This window comes from Lissotriton vulgaris, chromosome 2_1, assembly GCF_964263255.1.
Source record: "Lissotriton vulgaris chromosome 2_1, aLisVul1.2, whole genome shotgun sequence".
Taxonomy (NCBI): domain Eukaryota; kingdom Metazoa; phylum Chordata; class Amphibia; order Caudata; family Salamandridae; genus Lissotriton; species Lissotriton vulgaris.
In genome coordinates, this window is record NC_141687.1 from 2039600331 (window position 1) to 2039621390 (window position 21060).

At 48.2% G+C, this 21060-nt stretch overlaps 1 protein-coding gene across 2 annotated transcripts in view; it reads left to right on the plus strand.

Annotated features, from left to right (window-relative positions):
* The window catches only part of COPS2 (COP9 signalosome subunit 2), a 470627-nt gene that overhangs the window by 422952 nt on the left and 26615 nt on the right, over nucleotides 1–21060 (plus strand). For both annotated transcript variants that reach the window (XM_086958269.1, XM_086958268.1), the window contains exon 12: nucleotides 13550–13608. In XM_086958269.1, the coding sequence (XP_086814395.1) occupies nucleotides 13550–13608 (59 nt within the window). The remainder of the gene's footprint in view (nucleotides 1–13549; nucleotides 13609–21060) is intronic.

The following is a 21060-nucleotide window of genomic DNA, read 5'->3' on the forward strand; positions in this document are numbered from 1 at the left end:
ATTCGATCTTGGCTCCCTTTCAACCGCTGTGCCATTGAACTTCATTGCTTCACTCAGTAGGCCTGCACGGACTTTGTGTCATTCAGCTCATTCAGTTATGTGAAAAAGGCCCAAATACGCACTAATGATAAAAGTCAAAATAAGTGGTTGCCCTGTACACCACCCACCTCTACTCTATCCCAATTTATTTATTAGACTTATTCCCGCTTTAGCATTAGTAAAATAGCTTGCTCTATTTTCAAGTAAGCAGGTGCCATGCATGCGAGTCTTCAAGCCACCATGTTAGTAGCTTCTGCTCATGCGCTAGACTTTCCCTCCAAGCGTTACCTTGTCATACTACGTAGATGTAGTTGACCCATGCGCAAAACAGATTTCCCGTTTAAAGCAGTATTAGTACTTCTTCAATGTTATCTGTGTTACTAATGACTATATAACAAAGATCCCTGGGATTAGTAGCGGGCCCGCACCTTAGCATACACTGATGGACGTTCTACATCTCGGACATAGCTGAGATCTTCTTTCAGAAAATATCTCTCTCCCCTGTGTGTTATATTACTGTGCATACCTTTATGACATGGTGTAGATGCTCACAAACAACAGCTGCATTATTGTGTTGTGTCCAGGTTCCAGTGCCTGACCAGAACAAAATAACAAGGGACATTGTAGGTTGTCCTTGTCAGCTGTGTTCAGAATTAATCGAACGAGAAAACAACTGCAGGTTCTGTGTGAAAATTCAATGTGGCACAACCGCAAGCTTGTTTATGTAGTAAGGTGTGCAAAGCAAATGTGGCCTGTGTTGTGCACAGTTAGGCTAACATAGGGAAAACTACAATACAGAACGAATGAAGCACTCTTGCTCTTGATGCCAACCTTCTCTATACAGTTACACTCTACTCTGCACAACTCTATTCCACTCTACGGCACTCCACATTCACCTGTGCTACTTCATTCTACTTCAAGTCTCTCCACCCTATGCCACTTTAAGCCACTCCACCCCACTCTGCCACTCTACGCCACTCTATGCCACTCTATGCTACTTCATTCTACGCCACTGCACACCAATCTACTCTACGCCACTTCACAAAGTGCAACTTTGAGCCTCAGCACGACACTCTAGTCTATGCCACTCCACTGTACACCAGGTTAAACCACGCCACTCTACTCCATTTTCCTCTTTGCCACGTCATTAACTGTTAGCCATGCTGAACAGCATCTACACTGCTGTACAACATGGCTAATAAACTATGGCAAAGCCAATAGGTATCGCATAGGCAAGACCTATTGGCTATTCCAATGCTTTGTTCATGTATGCATGCTTTATCGATCATTATGCAAAAATTCCTTGGAGAAATATAGTCCATTCCATGTGCTAGTGCTGTTGGTGCTTTAAGAGCTCTAACATTCTTCATTGAATGGAGCAAAAAGCAACCTCTCAAAAACATTAAGCTTAGTCTTTCCAAAGAGTTGGGCACAACAAAAACGATTTCCTCTAGTTTGGTAGATTTAAAGACTGTGGCAAATTGATGGTGTCAAGTTACAAAGAAAATACTTACATTTGTTAACAGTTTTTCGTAGAATTTTGGCTCGTGCAACAAGGGATTTTTGCCTTGCCCTTTAGGTTCGGGTGATATGTCTCAGTGTCCTTTAGTCTTCCTTTTCAGCGTCATTGTCTTAAGTAAAAACATAACCTTTTTAAGTGGCCTAGTTAATAGGTGTCATTCCACTCAGATCATCATAAATGGAGACATTCTTAATGTAGCATGTGGGCTCGGCCCTAAGAACTTAAAACAATTTCTCAAACATAACTTATGTGGAAATCAACAGATACCTTAAACAGGTTGGCTCCAATTATTATTTTTCTTTTGAGTCTGGTTCTCATCTCCGATCCTGAATATAATCTCTTGGTAACACGTACAGTCTGAAAGACGCTAAGCACCTTAGACTCTGTATATTTCTGTTGGAAACAAACCTTGTCCAGCTTTAATATCCAGGAATGAAGAACAAGATTCCCTGTCATTTTACAAATGTTTTTGGAAGCATTTACTTTTCAGTTCCCAAACTTTCTTTAAACTGCAAAACACGGGGCGTGGCCAGGATGGCGGCGGAGTAGGACGCAAGACTCGGAGCTCCTACCTGCCGTCTGCCGAAAAGAGCACTGCCGGTCCTCCGCGGGCGAAGAACATCACCGGAGAAACTGCCGCAGGTGTCTTCCAGACCGGGACTTCGCTGCCCAGCATTTGAGGTTCCGTGGAGGACGAGGAGACATAGCGATCCCGGCGGGGCCGCGTGTGGGCCCAGCGGCGCCCCTCTTCAGACCGGATGACTGCCTCAAGAAGGCAGTGGTCGGGTGCTCCCGATAATCGGGCCAGAATAGTACCGAGCAGCAGTCCCGCCGACGCTCGAAGGGGCGAGCAAGGGGGCGGTGCAACGGGCCGGCCGGGTCCTGAGCTGAGCGACCCCTGAAGACGCTGGGCCTGGGAGAGACTGGCCATTTTGGGAGCCTGCAAGTTATAGGTCTGAGACGGATTGCATCGGAGGGCCTCTGGAGTGGTCTGGGGCCCTGCACTGGTCGGCGGAGGAGTCGGCCGGGCCTGGGGTTCTGGCGGGCCTGGGATGCAGCCTGCTAGTCCTAGGAGACCCAGATCGCTGGCCTGATCCCGCAGGGGCCAGCGCCTGTGCCCTCCCCTGGCCTGCGTGTTCTTGGTGCCTAGTGGATCGGGCTGTGTGGCGGAGCAGGCCCCGAGAGAGAGAGGACGCTTGGGAAGTAGATGCCGCTCTGCAACGAGGGACAGAGGCCCGGTGCAGTGAGTGCTGACTCACTGGGGAGGTGGTGAGCTGCTGAGGGGAGAGGTCTGCTGCGGCCCCAGTGACTGGCGCCTAGGCGCCCCCGGGTGGCCCGAGAGCTCCTGGTGGCGGCCGCCATTTTGACACCCGAGGCCCATTTGTAGGTGGGCGCTGCAAGCCATATGCGGGGGCTGGCACCGCCGAGCATATGGGGTTTCCTGGCCCGACCTTCAAGGACACAGCGGATGCATGCGACTCACCCAACCTAACTCTTGTTACCTGGTTGGAGACCTGTCCATGTGGGGCGTGACTGACTTCTGGGATGGGGTGGAGACCCACCATTAGCTGCACGCATCCCTGCATTAGCGTGGCCTGGCGCATCAGGGGTCCTAGCAGGGCCCAGCAGGGGTTCAGGGAGTGAGCAGCATTGGACACGCATAGAAGTGCCTCCCCCGGCTGGCCTGAGCCCGGATTGTCTTTGGTGTGGGGGCCTAGGGGGTCGCAGGTTTCTAGTGAGACCCTGCCTGTTTGACCTGAGCTGGCCCCGCCGCCCCCTGTCCTCTCGTCCTGTATATCTGGATGTCTAAGGCCTGCACCATGCCGCACTTGATCGCCCGCTTTACCTAGGGACGGCTGAGCAGTACCTCGGGGGTGTTGGAGAGAGGACCCGGGATTGGCATTTCACCCCTCAGCTTTGGAACAGAGCTCCTGCGACGATAGCCCAGAGGCCCGGTGGCTCCTGCCTCCTTAAACCAATGACCGGTGGGCATTGGACAGGCATATTCATTTTGCAAACACGAAAAGGGAAACCTCTCACTGATATCTTTGGCTGCTCCCTATCCAACTCCAAGATGGCGGCCGCCGACCCAGGAAAAGGAGACGCCTAAACCTCCTGCACTGGCTGGGGATGAACCAATAACTAAGGCTTTCCCAGAGTCGCTGTTCCTCACCCTCTGAGAGGACATACAACAGTTAAAGCCGAATTCGCGGTGGAGGTCAAGGAGTTGCGGAGGGACGTAGACTCAGTGGGGGAGTGCGTAGCAACCCTGGAAGAAAAGAGCGACACCGCGGTGACGGGGGTGACGGTGCTTTAGCAAGAGCTCATCAGGCTGCAGGACCAGCACGTAGACCTGCAATCGCACTTAGAGGACTTAAAAAACAGATCCCGCAGGCATAACATCAGAATTAGAGAAGTGCGATTGTCAGAAGACACCAAGGATCTGTTTGCGTTCTCCAATGGCCTCTTCCACCATATTTTGGTCACCTCTCATGACTCCGATATAGCCCTTGATAGGGCACACAGAGTGTGGCCGCTCTGGGCTCCCAATGTCCCCCCGGCGGACATCTTGGTGTGTGTGCAGGGCTTTAAGATCAAGGAAGCCATTTTGGCAAAGGTGAGATCTATGCACTTGTGGGGTTTCGGGTGGGATCTCATAAAGGTTCGCAGACAAAGGTACTCTGGGTAGAGAGGGTTTTATTATTTTGTAAAGTCTCCGCTTCTGTACAGGCACTCTGTAATACGGGAGGGGATTGTCTGTGTCTTCCAACGTGTATCTTGCAGCTCCCAGCCGCCGTTCCCGATGCCTCCTGGGAGTTGTAGGCCGTTCTTCCGCCGATTCGAGGGCCTCCCGATACCGATAATGAAGAAAAGAAACCAAAGTCAGCCTGGCTTTGACGTGGTGTTTATACAAGGGAAGGGGGTGAGGAATTCACACGTGCACAAACAATCGTACCCCAGTACTGGTGTCGGTAAATCGTGGATCCGCGTGACTCCTCAGGGAGGTTTGTTCCACTTACGTCCCGCCCACCCACTGAAGCGTGACCGTACCTGCTCTAGCCACACTTCTCGGGAAGTGTGGCTGGGCGATGCGCTATCCCGTTGGCCTCCTGGCTTGTCGCAGTAGTCGCTGTCTCCGTCTCCTGCCTCCTCCGACCTCGTCTGCTTCTCCCTCGCTTCCACCGTCCTCTGATCTTCCTGCTTTAACTCTTCCGTCCTCCGCTCCGCTTCACTCGCTTCCTCCGTCCTCCGATCTTCCTGCTTTAGCTCTTCCGTCCTCCTCTCCGCTTCACTCGCTTCCTCCGTCCTCCGATCTTCCTCCGCTCTCGAATACCACTCAGCTCCGTTCTCTCGCCACCAGTCTCCTTCTCCTCCTCTGGGTGTCTCGCACACCAGGTCCGTTGTCGGGCTGGGCTTTACCTTGGTCAGGTGGGCGGGGTCAGGGTCCAGCTCCGCCCAATTAAAGAAATACGGCTCTTTGTCAGCCGTCCAGGGACTGCATGCTGCCTCAGGTGTTTTCCAGGCGTCTGTGTGCTGTTTGAAAAGAGGGGAGACGTTAACAGGCAGTCCAGGTGGCCCCGCTTCCGGGTCCACCTCGTCACAGCACCCTATCTCATTTCATGGCCATTCACCGGTGTTCTATCAGGACCTAGCCTTCATCACTCTCCAACGCCGACGTCAAGTCCGCCCGGTAATGGAACATCTGAGACATCAGGGGATCCCGTACTCCTGGGGACATCCTTTTCGTCTAATCTTCCGGTTCAGTGGCAAACTTCAGCAACTCCTCTCATTGATAGACTTGTAACGACTGCTGTGCCTTGCCCCACCGAGTGATGACTAAGTAGAACACGGCACTGAGACGAGGGTTGAGACATCGTTGTCAGGTTAGCAGAGACAAGGCAGACGACGACGCACACGGAAGCCACATAAAAATGAAATTGCCAAGAATCAACAGGAGGCTCTTGCGGCTGCATTGGAGGCCCTCACAGCCGAGGGTCCCAGCACTGGGTGACGCTTTGAATCTGTGGCTGCCTTCTTGAGCCTCTGGCTTGTTCCCTCTTTGGGTCCAGGCGGGAGGCGAGTGGGGGAATGCTCTCCCCTAGGGTCACAATACGGATTCCCCTCATTCTATTGACCGGTCGCCTCCGGGTGATGGACATTGCTTAATGACTGCACCCGTTTGAACTAATCTCACATGGACGCTGCTTTGGGGCCTCTTTTCATGGTTGGGAATGCTGGCAGGCAATGCGGGGAACCGGACCTCCCCAATTGGTCACACCACGTGCCCCCACCTGACGACCTCCCGGTTATTCCGGATTGGCAGACTTTGTTCTTGTAACTTGACTTTTTTTCCGATTTTGGTCTTCTCACTTTTAGTGGAGATGTTTTTTTTGATGACATGTTTTGGGGTTTTGTTGTTGGGTTTGGTTCCCTCGTCCACCTTTCCTGGCTTTACCCTGAGGGTTTTCCCCCTATGATTTATTGGTCGGCTCATATCTACTCAACCCCTTTTGGGTTCTCAGATGGTTCTTATAGCCAGCCGTGTACATCGCGTCCTATCCCGATTCCAGCCCTCTGATGTCCTATGACTCTCTGAAAATCCTCACCTTGGATGTGAGGGGCTTGAACAACCCGATCAAACACAGAGTTGTCCTCCACTACCTTGAACACTCGCAAGCGGACATCTGTTTACTTCAGGAGACCCACCTTATCTCTAAGGACCACCTTAGGTTGAGGTCTAGGGCATTCCCAACACAATTATTCTCCTCCAACACCTCCAATCTGCAAGGGTGGCCATCCTAGTGTTCAACACTTTCCCTGGAAGGATCCTGCAGAGGCAAGCGGAAATTAGAGGTCGCTTACTCACCTATAAGTTCATGATGGGGGGGGATGACTCTTGTCATAGGATCTATATATGCACCCAATTAAGGGCAGATTAAATTCCTCCTTAAGTCCTTTTGGGAGGCGGTCGCGGCCTCCGAAAGATGTTTACTGCTGGGGCGGGGACCTCAATATAGTTTTCGATAATGAGCTTGATGGTTCTTGCCGGAGGACAACCAAGGCTGGCATTCTCCTCCAACACCTCGTTGGAGGAGAACAGGTCGGGCACTTCTCCATGACCTAGGGCTCTCCGACCTGTGATGCCACTTCCACCCACACACCCGCAGTTACACTTTCTACTCAGGGGCCCACAAGACTTACGCACGATTGGACTATTTCCTTTGCTCCTCATCCCTGCAGTCTTGGCGACATTTTGGCTCCTGCGTTCTCCACGCCCTCACAGACACTGGCACCTGCGTGACACGATGCTACATCTCCCAACAGTGGTCGCCCAATTCAGAAAGCTATAACGGACTATATCGCCTTTAACGCTAACTCAGCCACCTCTCTGGCGACTCAATGGGCAGCACTAAAGGCGGTCCACAGAGGGGAATTTATAGCGATCTCCTTGTCCCAAAATCGAGAGCGAGTTCGCAAGAGAGCGAAACTGACTCTGAGGGTTTTTGAGCTAGAGCAGCTGCACCAAAGAACAGGTGCTTCACGTGCATGGCGACGACTCTATGTTGAGAGCAAGCAATTTGCCTCCCTGGACCAAGACCGGACCGAGTATGCAGCCCTTAGGCTACGCCACTCCTATTACACGGGAGGGGACAGGTGTAACCGTCTCCTACCCAATAAGGTGCGTGAGGCCAAACAGGGGCAAGGGGTCCAGACCATCCGGACATCGGGGGCGAGCTAGTAACCGATGATGCAGCTATAGCTGAAGTCTTTCGTGACTTATAAGCGGATATCTACACGGGAGACCCTTTAGATCCCCAACGTAGTGCTGAGTATTTTGCCGCTGCTGGCATGCCTTCCTTGTCTCAAGCGCAGGCTGATTACCTTGACAGAGCTATACAGACGGAGGAAGTCATCTCCGCCATCTCCCGTCTTAAAGTTGGCAAATCACCTGGCCCAGACGGCTATACGGCCGCCTTTTTATAAGACCTTCTGCAACCAGTTGGCCCCCATTCTACCTGGATTGTTCAACACCTTTGAGCAGACTGGAGCGATTCCAGGGGAGATGCTAGAGGCAGCCGTGGTTGTTATTCCGAAGCCAGGAAAGGATAGGATGGCATGCAGCTCATATAGGCCCATGTCCCTGCTCAACATAGATCTTAAATTGTACACTAGCATTTTGGCAGCCCGACTGGTGCCCTATATGGCCCAATTGGTTGAGCGTGACCAGGCTGGTTTTATTCCACAGAGACAGATTAGTGACCATACTAAGCGCATCTTACATCTGATAGAAAAGGCATCCCTGCACCCAAGATGAGTATATGTATGTATGTATGTATGTATATGTATATATATGCTACTGGCCATCGATGCTGAGAAGGGCTTTGATTGGGTGCACTGGCCTTATTTGGAGATGGTATTAATGGCTGCCGGTTTCGGTGAGAAACTTCGCAATCGAATCTTGAATTGCTACTGTTCACCTATGGCGACGGTCCGAGTTAACGGCCATACCTCTTCTCGTTTCCCTATCGGGAGGGGCACTAGACCAGGCTGCCCCCTGTCACCCCTCCTCTTCGCACTCTATATGGAGCCTTTAGATCCAGATGGCACCCTCTCATAACCAGGATCAAGTTCGGGGGAGATACCCACACCATAAGTCTCTACGCAGACGACATCTTGTTGTCTTTGTCGGAGCCCATCACAGCTCTGCGTTCCCTCTTTATTGAATTGTACAGCTTCGCTCGGGTATCGGGATTTAAAATTAATATGGAAAAATCCTTGGCGCTTGAGATCTTCCTTTCCTCACACACCCTCACTCACCTCTGGGAGGAACATCTGATTCAATGGGCGATGACCGCGATCCTAGTCATTCCCTTTACTTTACTCTGCGCCTATTTCTTAGCATGAATGGGAATTTGGAATAATTGTTATAAAGTGGCTCAAAAACCTTGTATGCAGGGTTTAATCTACATGGAAGATGATTTTAATGAAAAATACATTGAGCGATAAACAGAACAATATAAACAATGTTTAGCGTGGAAGTGGATTATCCCAATACCTTTCCGTTGACTGGGTATAGTAATTTATCTACTTTTTCAGGAAATAGGGTGCATGGTATCAGTGCCAATCTCTTCCTTATCAAAGCTTTAAGAATTCTGAGAGAATCTTATTCTTTCTTGGTTTATTAAAGAACATGCCTCCCACCCATCCCTTTTTATTTTCACCAGTGGCTACTTACGGGTGCTCGATGGTAAATTTAATAAAAGAAGGGTTCGGAGGTGCCACCGTGGGAGATGTTTGTCAATATAAGAACCCTTTTTCTGGTTTGTTTTATAATCTTGTATTCGAGAAGGCAAGGGTTGAACTATATGACCTGATTATTTCTATCAGATTGCAAAAAGCAGGCACCCAGCAATAATAGGATAAAGAGGCCAATTGGTTCCTTGGGTTTGGAGAAGCACCTAATTCCAACAGGTGTGTGGCTCCTTAACCGGACCATCTTTGGTTCTATCCCAGATGATGAAGCTCTGCCATATGGGTGGGCTGATGAGATTCATATCCTTTTTGTTGTACACACTTTATAGGTAGACACAGAGTCTGTCACATTTTTCTTTGCCCCCATTAGTTTTACAGACCATTGACAGTACTGTTAATTTGGCCAGAAGTATAGAATTCTTGGTATAAATTTAATAAAGGAAGGGTTAGAACGGATGAAAAGCATTTGTAAAACTTTACATTAAACCCATCCGGGCCATAGGCTTTCCCAAGTTTTAGAGTCTTGATCGCAGTGTCTATTTCATGGGAAGTGAGCGGTCTGCTTGTAGGAAGGTGGATATCTGACTATGGTTGCCCCCAACTTTTTGCCTGGTGTTTTGCTGGTTTTTCGGCTTAGTTGACCTGGGGCCCTGCTATTCAGGACCCCAGGCCCACTGCTCTCTCTGTAAAATGGATTCCATGTACTCTAGGTACATATCTAATTGGATACTGAGTCACCTTATCAGCCCCTGTACAGTGTACCTTAGGTACCCAGGGCATAGGTGCACCCAGGGCCTACCAGGGGCGGCAGCATGTATTATGCCACCCCTGGCTGGCCATCCAAATCTGACGCAACTGGCTGATCAATCAGCTGGGGCAAGGTGGTGTAATCACCCTTTGCTTTAGATATAGTATCCCTATATCTAACCCTAAAATGGGCACATATCCTCCTATCAGTCACTCCTATGGCAGGCCTTATCAATCCTGAAGGCAGAGTGCTTGGAATTATGTGAGATGGTGCTCTAGCATGAGCTGAGCCTGTCAGCAGCTTTCGGAACCACGTCCTTTAGCTGTTTCCATGATAACGCTATACCATATACTCTTAAGTGCATTATAATCCTCGCGGTTATTGCCAACTTTGGTATAACATTATCAAAACATGTCAAGTAAGGTGTCATACGAATTGGAATACTACCCCCTCGACAATTCTGGCGACGGGGGTAGCATTCCACCCTTCTAGAGGGACACGACATGTATGTAACTGTGAACCCCGGTTAAAGTTAACTCGAGCCTCAGCATCACAAAATGGATGCTGCCACCACATACACAAGTCTGACCTCCTGCTGCTGGGAGTCCTTCCAGCGAGGAGAGCTTGGACAAAGGGTTTCCTGTCTTGGGAGGTGCTAGCACCACCCCAGACAGGATTTGGTGTATTAGGTAGGACAGGGCTGAAAGGAATGAGACATGTCTGGGGCACACAGGGTGTCCCTGTGCATACTCCGGTCTAAACCAGTTCCTGGGGCACTCCAGCCCCAGAGCTGGCGCAAGACCGAACAAAGGATAGGGGGTGTAACCACCCCCATTCCTGGTCCCACCCAGAGGAGGGACCTAGTCGTAGTACAGCCCCCTTTAGCCGGATAAAGGTAGGAGCTGGTCCCATTCCAAATTAGATTATACTGAACAACTTTACAAGAAGAAACTCTGGACTTCGACGTTCTGCTCCCCAGAAGACTGAAACAATCTTCCTTGTGGGCAAGGAGTGTCCACCCTGCACAAGCAGGCACCATCAGCGTCCAGCGGCTTCACTTTGTCGTCTTCCTTCCCGGATCCAGACTTCAGAGCCCGACGAGACCCGGATTCCCAGACCTCTCCGACCTCTACCTACATCTGCAGCACAGCTGAGATCCGTGGGTGCGACGAGACATGTGGGACCGGCCATCTTGAAAAAAGCAGCACTTCGCTCCAGCCCGACTTCAGAGGTATACTCGTCCAAGTGCTTTGGGGACTGAGAAGCCCCGACCCCGAGCAGCTCCTGCACCGAAGACCAGCCCTCCAGCATCCACGAGATCTGCGTGGGGCCCTTCTGCCTGTTTTCTGCTCGACGCGTTGTCTGGTCACTTGCCGGCTGGCTTGTGACCTCCTAGACGACGAAACCCGACATCTTCACTGCTGGTCTGGTTGCTCCAGACTGGCCCTCTCTCCCTTCCAAAAGAGGAGCTCCCCGGACCCTCCTGGTCCACTCCAGACGCCGTTTCCACTCACCGCGTGGGTTGCCTTTGCCAAGGCCTGTTGACTCCGAATCCGAAGCCGACACCGCCGACAGCGAGAGCCTGATGGGACAGCTTGTGCCTCCATCCTGGTTGTCGAAGACACCACCTGGTCCACGTGGCTGCAGAGACAAGCGTCCACCTTCACCTGATCGCGACGACGACATCTGGTTCCACTCCAGTCACTGGCTAGTGACTTTGAAAATTGTCCCCTCTGCTTTCAGGTTCTTCTCTTCACTGATCCACCCTTGGATCACACCGGACATCTTCCTCCTGACCGCCTGCAGCATCTTTTCCTCCAGGCTCCATAGACTTCAACGCCGGAACCCGACACGACTTGGCACCTATGCACCCGCAGCCTGTGGGTGAGGTAACACGAGCATTTCGGTGCTCAAGGGTAGCTTGAGTGTCCAGTTCCACAGTCGTTCTGGTCCTATCTAGTCAGGGACGTCCGTACTCACCTTTTTCTTAAACTGTACTGTCCATAGACGTTTGTACGCATCTCGTGTGTGAATTCACACTCTGCACACGCGTTCCGTGGGCTTCCTAGTACTTACCTCAAGTTAGTATAGCGTGGTCCCAACGATCCTACAGCCTCTGGACAGCTCCATTCCTTTGATTGACATTCACATTCCACTTACTTAGTATATGGTTTGTCGTGCCCCTAGGGCACCATTGTAAATCGTGCAACTTAAACGTATTTTTCCTAAGAGTTTGTCATGTGCTTAGCCCTCTGACCTCCTAAAGAGTTCAGAGGTGTATGTTAGTTAATACTTGTTTATTTTCATAACAACCTGTGTGGTGTCCTTTCACTTGGTATTCAAGGGGTTATATGTGGTAAAACAGCTGGCTTCACATGCCAAAAGAGTTTAGCCTAAGACTGCTTTGTCCATGCTACCATTAGGATAGCTGGTCTATAAGGTTGACTTACAACCAATCACCATAAGGGTTGTTTGGACTGATACAAGGTGATCACTAGAACTAGTGAGCATCATATATCAGGCCAACTTCTCACACTGCTGATCTCTGCCTTTTCTTGTTCTGTTAGTGCTGGAAGCATGCATTTTTCTATGTAGTCTTGTGTCTTAGAGCCTTCAAGATCCCGGTTTCTGCTGGACAGGGTGTTATAAAAGTCTTTGAAAGTGTCTGCGATTTTATCTGGGTCAGAGTGAACTAGCCCAGTCTGGTCCGTAATGTTCTGAATTGTATTTTTCTGCAGTTTATTATATTTTTGCCATGTCTGTTCCCCTGTTATACATAACACATGCCACCTGGCATCCAACGATACTTCCTGTCCCACTACCTCCGACATTATTTGCGTCACCCCTGTCAGTACCGCTGTATGATCGGGCACTCCCATGTAATATGAAAGAAGGTACCCCCACTGATTGCACCCCCTTTGACAATTTTCTGTAAATATGCGCGGTGGAGTAAGATCTGTGTATGATTCGCAATTGAACCAGTCTGAACCTTGCCCGGATCGCTACTTCTCTAGGGCTTTGCACCACCTCCACCCAATCGTCGTCCTCCAGCAGGCCAACATCGGATTCCCATGCCTCCTTCAGCTGCACAAGGGGGTCCGGGCGTTATTAATAACAATAGTGCTTTTTCCGGGATCCGGTCCAGTGGTAATCTGTCTTCTAGAGGACTATATTCGGTATTTGGGTATCTGTTCCCCGCTTTTAAGGTGTCTACCCAATGCGTGTTTCATCTGCAGGTACCTTTAGTTTTCTGTATCCGCTAACTGATATTCTTTCTGCAATTCGGGGAACGTGAGCATGGCCTGTCTACGCCATACATCTCCCAGATGCAAGAGCTACAGCATTTTTAAATCAGACTTACATTAAATGGATTGTAATATCTTTTTTGCAACAAATGTATAATTTAGCTGTAGTCTTATTTACACTACATATTCGACTTTTTTCTTTCATTTTTAATAAGAAGAATAGAGCAAGGTATCAAGGATTTAAGCAGTTTTTGAGTATTGTGACTGTGACCATGTATTATACAGAATACAGTGTCCTCTGCCGTAGGACTAAACAATATTGCAAGTCACACCGGAGTTCCATTACATTATCAAGGATCTTTGCCTGCAGTCTTTATCCTATACATGGTCATTGAACTCCACGTTAGCTAGCAGTATCCCTACAATGCCCGGGGAAAGGTACTGTATGCCATATAAACTCTAGTAATTTGTGGGTGAGGGTTTCAAACACCTTGTGTACATGAACACTGTTTTAGTGCTTGCAGGTTGCTGTTGAAATAAAAGGTACGAATGAGACACTTGTACTTGATGCTACCTGCAACTAATTGTAGTGAAAGGCACGGCAATTTGTAAAAAAATTCTCTATACCATGTTGTCTGCTTTCTTTTAATAAGTGTTAGAATATGACCAAACTGCGTTTGCAAACAGTAAATTCTGCACATTTATTGTGAAGTATATGAATAAAATCATCTTCTTTTGTAGGAGCTAAACATAGATGTTGCCGATGTGGAGAGCTTGCTGGTGCAGTGCATATTAGACAAGTATGTATTTTGTTCTTGTTTTTGATCTATCTATATGGTATGTACATAGTGCAAAGCTAGCAATGGAGTGCTATACAATAAATGATTGTTTTAGGGATGCTGAATGTCGAACATAGAGTAGGGTATCTGATAATGTGCTAGCAGAAAATGCAAGGTGGGCACTCCTCTTATGCAAACTGTAATTGGGAGATTACATTGCAGAAGAGTAGAGTTTTTAGATGTGTTCTGTAGTGGAAGGCAGAGGTACCTGTTGATTTTTGATTGAGATGAAATTCTGCATGCTTGCGCATAGAAAGAAAATACCATTGGTCTTTCTTGTCCGTTCTAGCACTTCTTGGATTCCAGAATCTAAGAATTGCTTTGGAAACTGCTTCTTACAGGATCAGAATTCACAACCAACACTGACCGAAAAAGAAGTAGAAAGGATTTATGTAGTTTCCAGAAGTGCAGTTTTTCTATTAATTTTCTGGCTTTCAGCATGTTCTAAGAAAAAATAGGACTGTTGTCCTTAACCCTTCCTTGGATTGTATGCATTGTATGTAATCATTCTTGTTTCTCCCACTGGATACTAATTCCCTTCTTTCCCTTAAAAAGAACTTAAAAAGATCTATGACAACCCTGCCAAGGGGTTCACTGTTTCCACCACCAACAAAGCTGTAATCATTTCTACCAGGGCATCAACTCTCACCTAGCCTCCGTCTTCAGTTCTTCCTTTCTGTGTCCGTGCACTTATAAATTATCTTATCATGCCCCTTTCAGGTAAGTCCCTCAGCTTTACCGTGGGAGCGGGGAATGCAAATCCTATTTATCCTTCAGGCAGCTGTTTTCAGTAGCATAAAAAGTACTCTGTCTACAGATCTTGCCCTCTCTCCTCCTGTCTGCTTGGATACCCTTAGAAATACCATCCTGGCTTCTCACTCCTCCAGTTCCCTCTCGCTGGATCACCTGTTGTTGTCATCCTGCTCCCCTCACTTGGCTCTCCAACCCTTGCGCTGGATTATCCATACTTCTCTGCTCCTGAAAGCTTCAACTCCCTTCTCTTCCTTCGAACTCCAACACACTTTACCCAATCCTGCCTCCTATTTTAGTTTCCAATCCAGAAATTACCACACCATTTCTTCTGAGTTGCATCTCCTTTTCCTTTGCTACTCTGCGGCCTCCCATCTCCAGTATCAATCTCTTAGCAGCTATTTTAGTTAAGTCAGAAACAAGTCTGATTCCCTTCCCTTTCCTCTATCACACTGCTCTTAATAGAGAGTGTAAAACTAAATCCGAATTGCAGGGCAAGGAGAATCAGTGGCCCTGAACCTCCTCGACCTCCCGGCAGCCTTCGACACTGTATCCCATTACATGCTGATCGAAAGACACCACCACATTGGCATTCAAGGGTATGTTCTCAGAAGAATCCCCTCATTTATCTAGTATTGGGGTATCTTTCATAGATTCACATGCCTGAATCTTTCCCCGTCGCCCAGGCGGGAGGCCCACGGAAAATTACAAAGTAGTGACAAAGGTAAATAACAGTAGTATGCCCCAAAGAAAAGTCCTGAGGCCTAGATCTTAGTAGCCTATCTACATCATTATGCTAGAAGAACCAAAAGATTGGTCCCAATCAATCAGCTATCAGCACCATCTAGAACACTCTCAGAAGAGCCATTTCTCCTCAGATTGTCACCGCGCATCGTGTGGAAGGGAGTCCCCCTTAGTGCCACTCAGTTTTCTTCTATTTTCCAACAAGAAGGCCTTGTTCAGGCACTGCAGAACCTGCAACAAGAAGAGGGTCCATGTTGACGGCCAACATAAGGGCTGCATCTACTGCCTCTGCCCTAAGCATGAGGCAAAAGATTGCAAAATGTGCCGTACCTTCCCTTATAAAACCCTTAGGGATAGGGAGGCAAGAGTCCTGTTATGGCTTAAATCCTCTTCAGCTGAAGAGGATCATAGAGCCTCAACTTACAGCAAGAGAGCCAGATCTCAGGAAAGTTCTTCAAGTGAGGGGAGTAAACAACATAAATCCTCCCACTCTACTTCTGGCCCTTCTCAGAGGTCTCCTCTAATTTCCTCTGGCCCTGCGCAGTCTCCTCAAACTCCTGCTCTCATTGACTCGAAGTAGCCATCTTCTAAAACAGTGAGTAAAAGTCTCCCAAAATCTCTGGCTTTTCCTCCCCCGTCGGCGATTTCTGTTACTTCTTCTGCGCCATCCTCGACGGAGAATATCTCAAAGATGTCTATCACCTCTCCTATATTGTCTACGAAGATTAGTATCCTGTCAAAAAAAGACAGTCGTCGAAGAATCGTCGACGAAGACCTAGTCCTCTAAATCAGCGTCGAAGTCCACATTGACGAAGCCTCCACCGTCGAGGAGAGTTGTATCGTCGACGAAGACGCAGTTGTCTACTGCACTGTCGACGAATGTCCCGTCGACGAAAATTCCGTCGACGAAGCCTTCAATCAATCAATCATTTGTAAAGCGCACTACATATCAGCGAGGGTCTCAAGGCGCGGGGGAGACACTACTGATCGAACAGCCAGGTCTTGAGTATCCTCCTGAAGGTCAGCAGGTCTTGGGTCTGTCGTAGGCTCAGTGGGAGGGTGTTCCATGTCTTGGCGGCAAGGTGGGAGCAGGATCTCCCACCAGTGGTTGTTCTTCAGATGCGCGAGACGGTGGCGAGTGAGAGGTCGGCGAGCGTAGCTGGCAGTTGGAGATGTAGAAGGAGAGCCGTCTGTTGAGGTAGGCTGGGCCGGTCTTGTGGAGTGCCTTGTGTGCATGGGTGAGGAGCTTGAAGGATCTCCTCTTGTTGACGGGGAGCCAGTGCAGATTTCTCGGAGTGCCTTGCACTGGACACGGTCCAGTGCAAGGCATTCTTATCTCACGAACGACAGGTTCGTCTTCAAAAGCTGGCAACTCAGATTTCAAGAAAAAAGTCACACTTTCAGAAATTCTAGGTTGCCTAAACGAGGGAGATTTTATGGCTTTTCTGGATATGGAAGACGCTTACTTCCACATCCCAAACATCGTAGATATTTCTGCTTCACTGTGCCTGGTGCCCATTATCAGTTCAAAGTGCTCCCGTTTGTGCTAAAGGGCAGTCTGGGTGCTGTGGTGGCTCCGGAACCCTGACTGGGAAGGATCCAGGATTCTGTTTTCTTCGAGGTATCGGGTTAGCTGTCTGTTGACGGTTTTCTCGATGACCTTGAAGGGAAGGGGAGCAGAGAGATGGGCCGGAAATTTTTGAGGTTTCTTAGGTCTGCCATAGGATTTTTGAGTAGGGAATTGATCTCGGCGTGTTTCCAGATCTCTGGGAAGGTCGCGGTCTCATCGCCGTCACTGATGACATCAGGGCCCTGTTTGTGCTAAAATCGGCACCAAGGATTTTCACTAAGTGCCTAGCTCCTGTAGCGGCAGCGTTAAGATCCCAGGGAATCCAAGTATTGTATTTGGCCAATTGGTTAATCAAAGGTCCTTCGGAACAAGCAGTCAAGATTTCCACTGCAACTTTTCTTCATCTTTTCAACTCTCTGGGACTAACTGTGAACAAAAACAAATCCCAATTACGTCCAATGCAAGTCCTTCCATTTCTTGGAGCTCTGCTGGACACGGTCCAGTGCAAGGCATTCTTATCTCACGAACGACAGGTTCGTCTTCAAAAGCTGGCAACTCAGATTTCAAGAAAAATGTCTGTTTCTGTCCGCATGTTCGCTTCGCTCCTGGGAATGTGCTCTACGACCATAAATCTCATCCCTTTGGCACGACTCAGACTGAGACCTCTTCAGGAAGAGCTGCATCTTCAGTGGCAGCAAGCTGTGGGTTCCCTCAACAACACCATCAAGGTCACGCCACACATGGTGAGCGCTCTACATTGGTGGCCAATTTAGCAGAAGGACTCACTTTCATACAGGATATTCTGGATACAACAGATGCGTCAATGTAAGGTTGGTGAGTTCATCTCCAGGATTTCCAGATACTAGGTAAGTGGTCTCAAGAGTAGAGACGACAACACATCAAAAGACTAGAATTACGAGCAATGTTTCTATCCCTGCAGCTTTCCTTCCAAGGATTGCAGGATCATCAGTACTGGTTCGGACCAACGAATACCACCAGCATGTTTTATTTGAACAAGCAAGGAGGAACAAGATCGGCAACTTTGTCAAGAGAAAGAAGCTTAAGAGTTGTGGGAATGGGTCACACTCCATAACATAACCCTCAAAGTGGAACATGTCGGAGGCCTACACAATACCCTAGCGGACACGCTCAGCAGGTCCCTATCGGACTGCCGCGAGAGGGAGCTAGAGCGCACTCAAGTGAACAGGGTGTTCCAGACTTGGGGCAAGCCGACATTGGATTTGTTTGCAACAAAGCACAACCAGAAATGCTGATCAAGGGAGAATGCTCTGTCCATGCGATGGTCAGGGATTTGTGCTTATGCTTTTCCCCCAATACCTCTGATCCCGAGGGTGTTACGCATGATCAAGCTGGAGGGCTGCTGTCTCATCCTGATTGCACCCCGGTGGCTGCACCCCGGTGGCCACGCCAGTACTGGTTCCAAGAACTGCTATTACTATCCCTGGACCAGCCAATCCGTCTTCTTCCAACACCCACCATGTTGTCAAGGAACAGAGGTCAGGTGGTTTACCCAGACCCTCAGTCTCTACATTTACACGCATGGCTCCTGATTTTTTAGAATTCAAGGACCTTGACATCCTTCAGGACTGTCGTGACATCTTAACTAAATCACAAGCGCTGAGCACGATTAAGACTTATCGTCTGAAATGGAAGAGATTTTGCTGTTGGTGTAAGACTAACAAGGTTCACCCGGTAGAAGCTCCTGCGGAGAAAATTCTCCCTTATTTGCTGCATTTGGCGAGTTCTGGACTCTCCTTTTTATCAGTTAAGGTCCATTTAGCCACACTTTCAAGATTTGGGAAAGATGCTAAGCTTCCTTCTTTATGTTCATCCTAATTAATCAAACAATTCATGAAAGGTCTTTTCCGAGTGTTTCCTCCGATGCGGCCTCCTCCACTGGAGTGGGAACTTAACACTGTCCTAACGCAGTTAATGATGCACACATTCGAGCCGATCCACAAGGCTTGAGCTCAAGTTTCTCACGTGGAAAGTTGCTTTACTTCTAGCTCTAACATCTGCTAGGAGAGAAAGCAAAATTCAAACCTTCACTATAAAAGAACCATTTCTACATTTCTCTCAGGATTATGTGACCCTCCAGGCTAATCCTACATTTATACCTAAAGTACTGTCACAATTTCACCTCAATCAGCCAGTGAGGTTACGCACTTTCTTTCCAAATCCGTCTACACTAGCGGAAAGAACATTACATTCCCTTGACATCAAAAGATGTTTAAAGTTCTACCTACAAAGAACAAGGAGCTTTAGAAAATCCCACCAGTTGTTCGTAGCTTACGGACAAGCTACTCTGGGAACTGCAGTCACAAAGGCCACAATTGCAAGATAAATAGCATCTACGACCCATGGATCCCTATACTCCCATTGCTGCCTCGCCCCTTAAATCCAGGCAAACTTGCCCCAGCAAAGTGCCATCACCCTTGAAAGATCCAGAACTGTAAAGACTGAACTACCCACCCTTTCTTTCTGATCCATGTAACCTACTCCATTTCCTCTTCACTGTTGAGGATGGTCATCTCCATCCTGAGAACGAGAAGGCTACTCTACTCTACCATGACACCAGGCCTAGAGAACAAAAGTCCACACCTCCTGTGACGATCCATTCCTAGAAACAGCAAGGTTCATCAGCCTAAGAGAGCCCACAACTATCACTTGCAGGACACATTGGCTCACTGATACAAACCTATTGCTAAACCAGCATGACTCACCCATCCACGGAGTCCCACAAAATCCTGGTGGTAGAAGGGTCTGGGAAGCGTAGGTCATGCGTACATGAGAAAAAAAACAAACCCAACATTCTCATCCTTGTTCCACTAATTTCAGAACAAACTTCAAAATCTACCAAATCTGTCTTGAAAAGCATATTGCACTACTGCAGATCTATGGCAAAACAGTGCACAGAGATCACCATTGACACTGAAACCTTGCTAAATATCTCCTCTGCTCCACTTATCAACAAACTGCTTCCCCCCAACATCACCATCAAATGCCTTGAACACGAGGTGACCCGGTGGAGGATTGCAGTCATTCACAGAAACTCCATCCTAATCAGATGTTTTGATGTTGATAATCGGGAAACAACCTTTACTACGCGGTCAAAACACCACAGTACCATCACAACGCAGATTTTACAACGCAAGTCGTTACCACGACTTGCACTGGATGGCGCTCTAGACTAAGGAATAGTGCCATTTACTACTCCAACACCTTCCCTACTGTACGTAGGCTGGAGTTGGAATAGTACCCTACAGCGCAAGTCGTGGTAATGACTTGCGTTGTAAAAGTTGCGCTGTGATGTACCGCATTGTGATGTACCACATTGTGATGTACCACGTGGTAACATCATACATCCCAGATAATCACTCCGCCTTGGAACTTAACAAACTTCCTCAGAAGCAATCCTAACCAAGATCCACTTTGTTTACCACCCGCCAGGGGACCAGCACCTCTTGATGGAGCAACCAATGGATGTAAAATAATCCCTCCTGCTTGGCAACATCTTAATGCTAGACTTTAGCCTCTACTGGAACAGTAGTTCAGACTTTCAGTTAAGTCAACCGAGTTAGGAAAGTCAAGAAACCACCCCAGCAAACTCTTCAACATAATCAGCCAACTAACATGCCCTAACACCAAAACTCCACAAAGAAAGATGTGAGGAGTTTACTGAAAGGAACGCTTGATTCAAATTAAATGATCTAGCAACCATTTCCTACCTCCTACCCCAAAGAACATTACATCCTGGAGTAAATTCAGAGGAGTAAATGAAGCTGAACTCATTAAGACAATTGCTAATACCAAGACATGCTGCACACATGGCAAATACCATCCCCTCCACCATAATCAAGGAGATCAGCTACTACATTATTACCTTTTGGATGCAAGTGAACAATTCCTCACTGACCCCAGGCGAAGTCTCTGATTGCGCGAAGAAAGGAGAGGTTAACCCACTCCTGAAAAAAGCAAGAGATGACACAAAAGACTTGAACAGTTTACGCCCAGTGACTAAAAACTTGCTTTACAGGTGAAATTATTGGAAAGCTGCAATTTAACTTTTACTCCTACAAGTCAATGACCGAGACCTGCGACTTCCAGTCAGGTTTCAGAGTTGGTTGCGGCACAGAGCTAATATTCTACAGATCATAAACGATGCTCTTCACATATTATACATAGGTGACTCCTGTCTACCAATATTCCTTGACCTTTCTGCTGCCTATGAATATTCTTTGACCTATGCGCTGCATTTGATACACTTAAGCATAACATCTTATTAAACACTTTAGAGATTGGAGATACATGGCACAGTCCTAAACTGT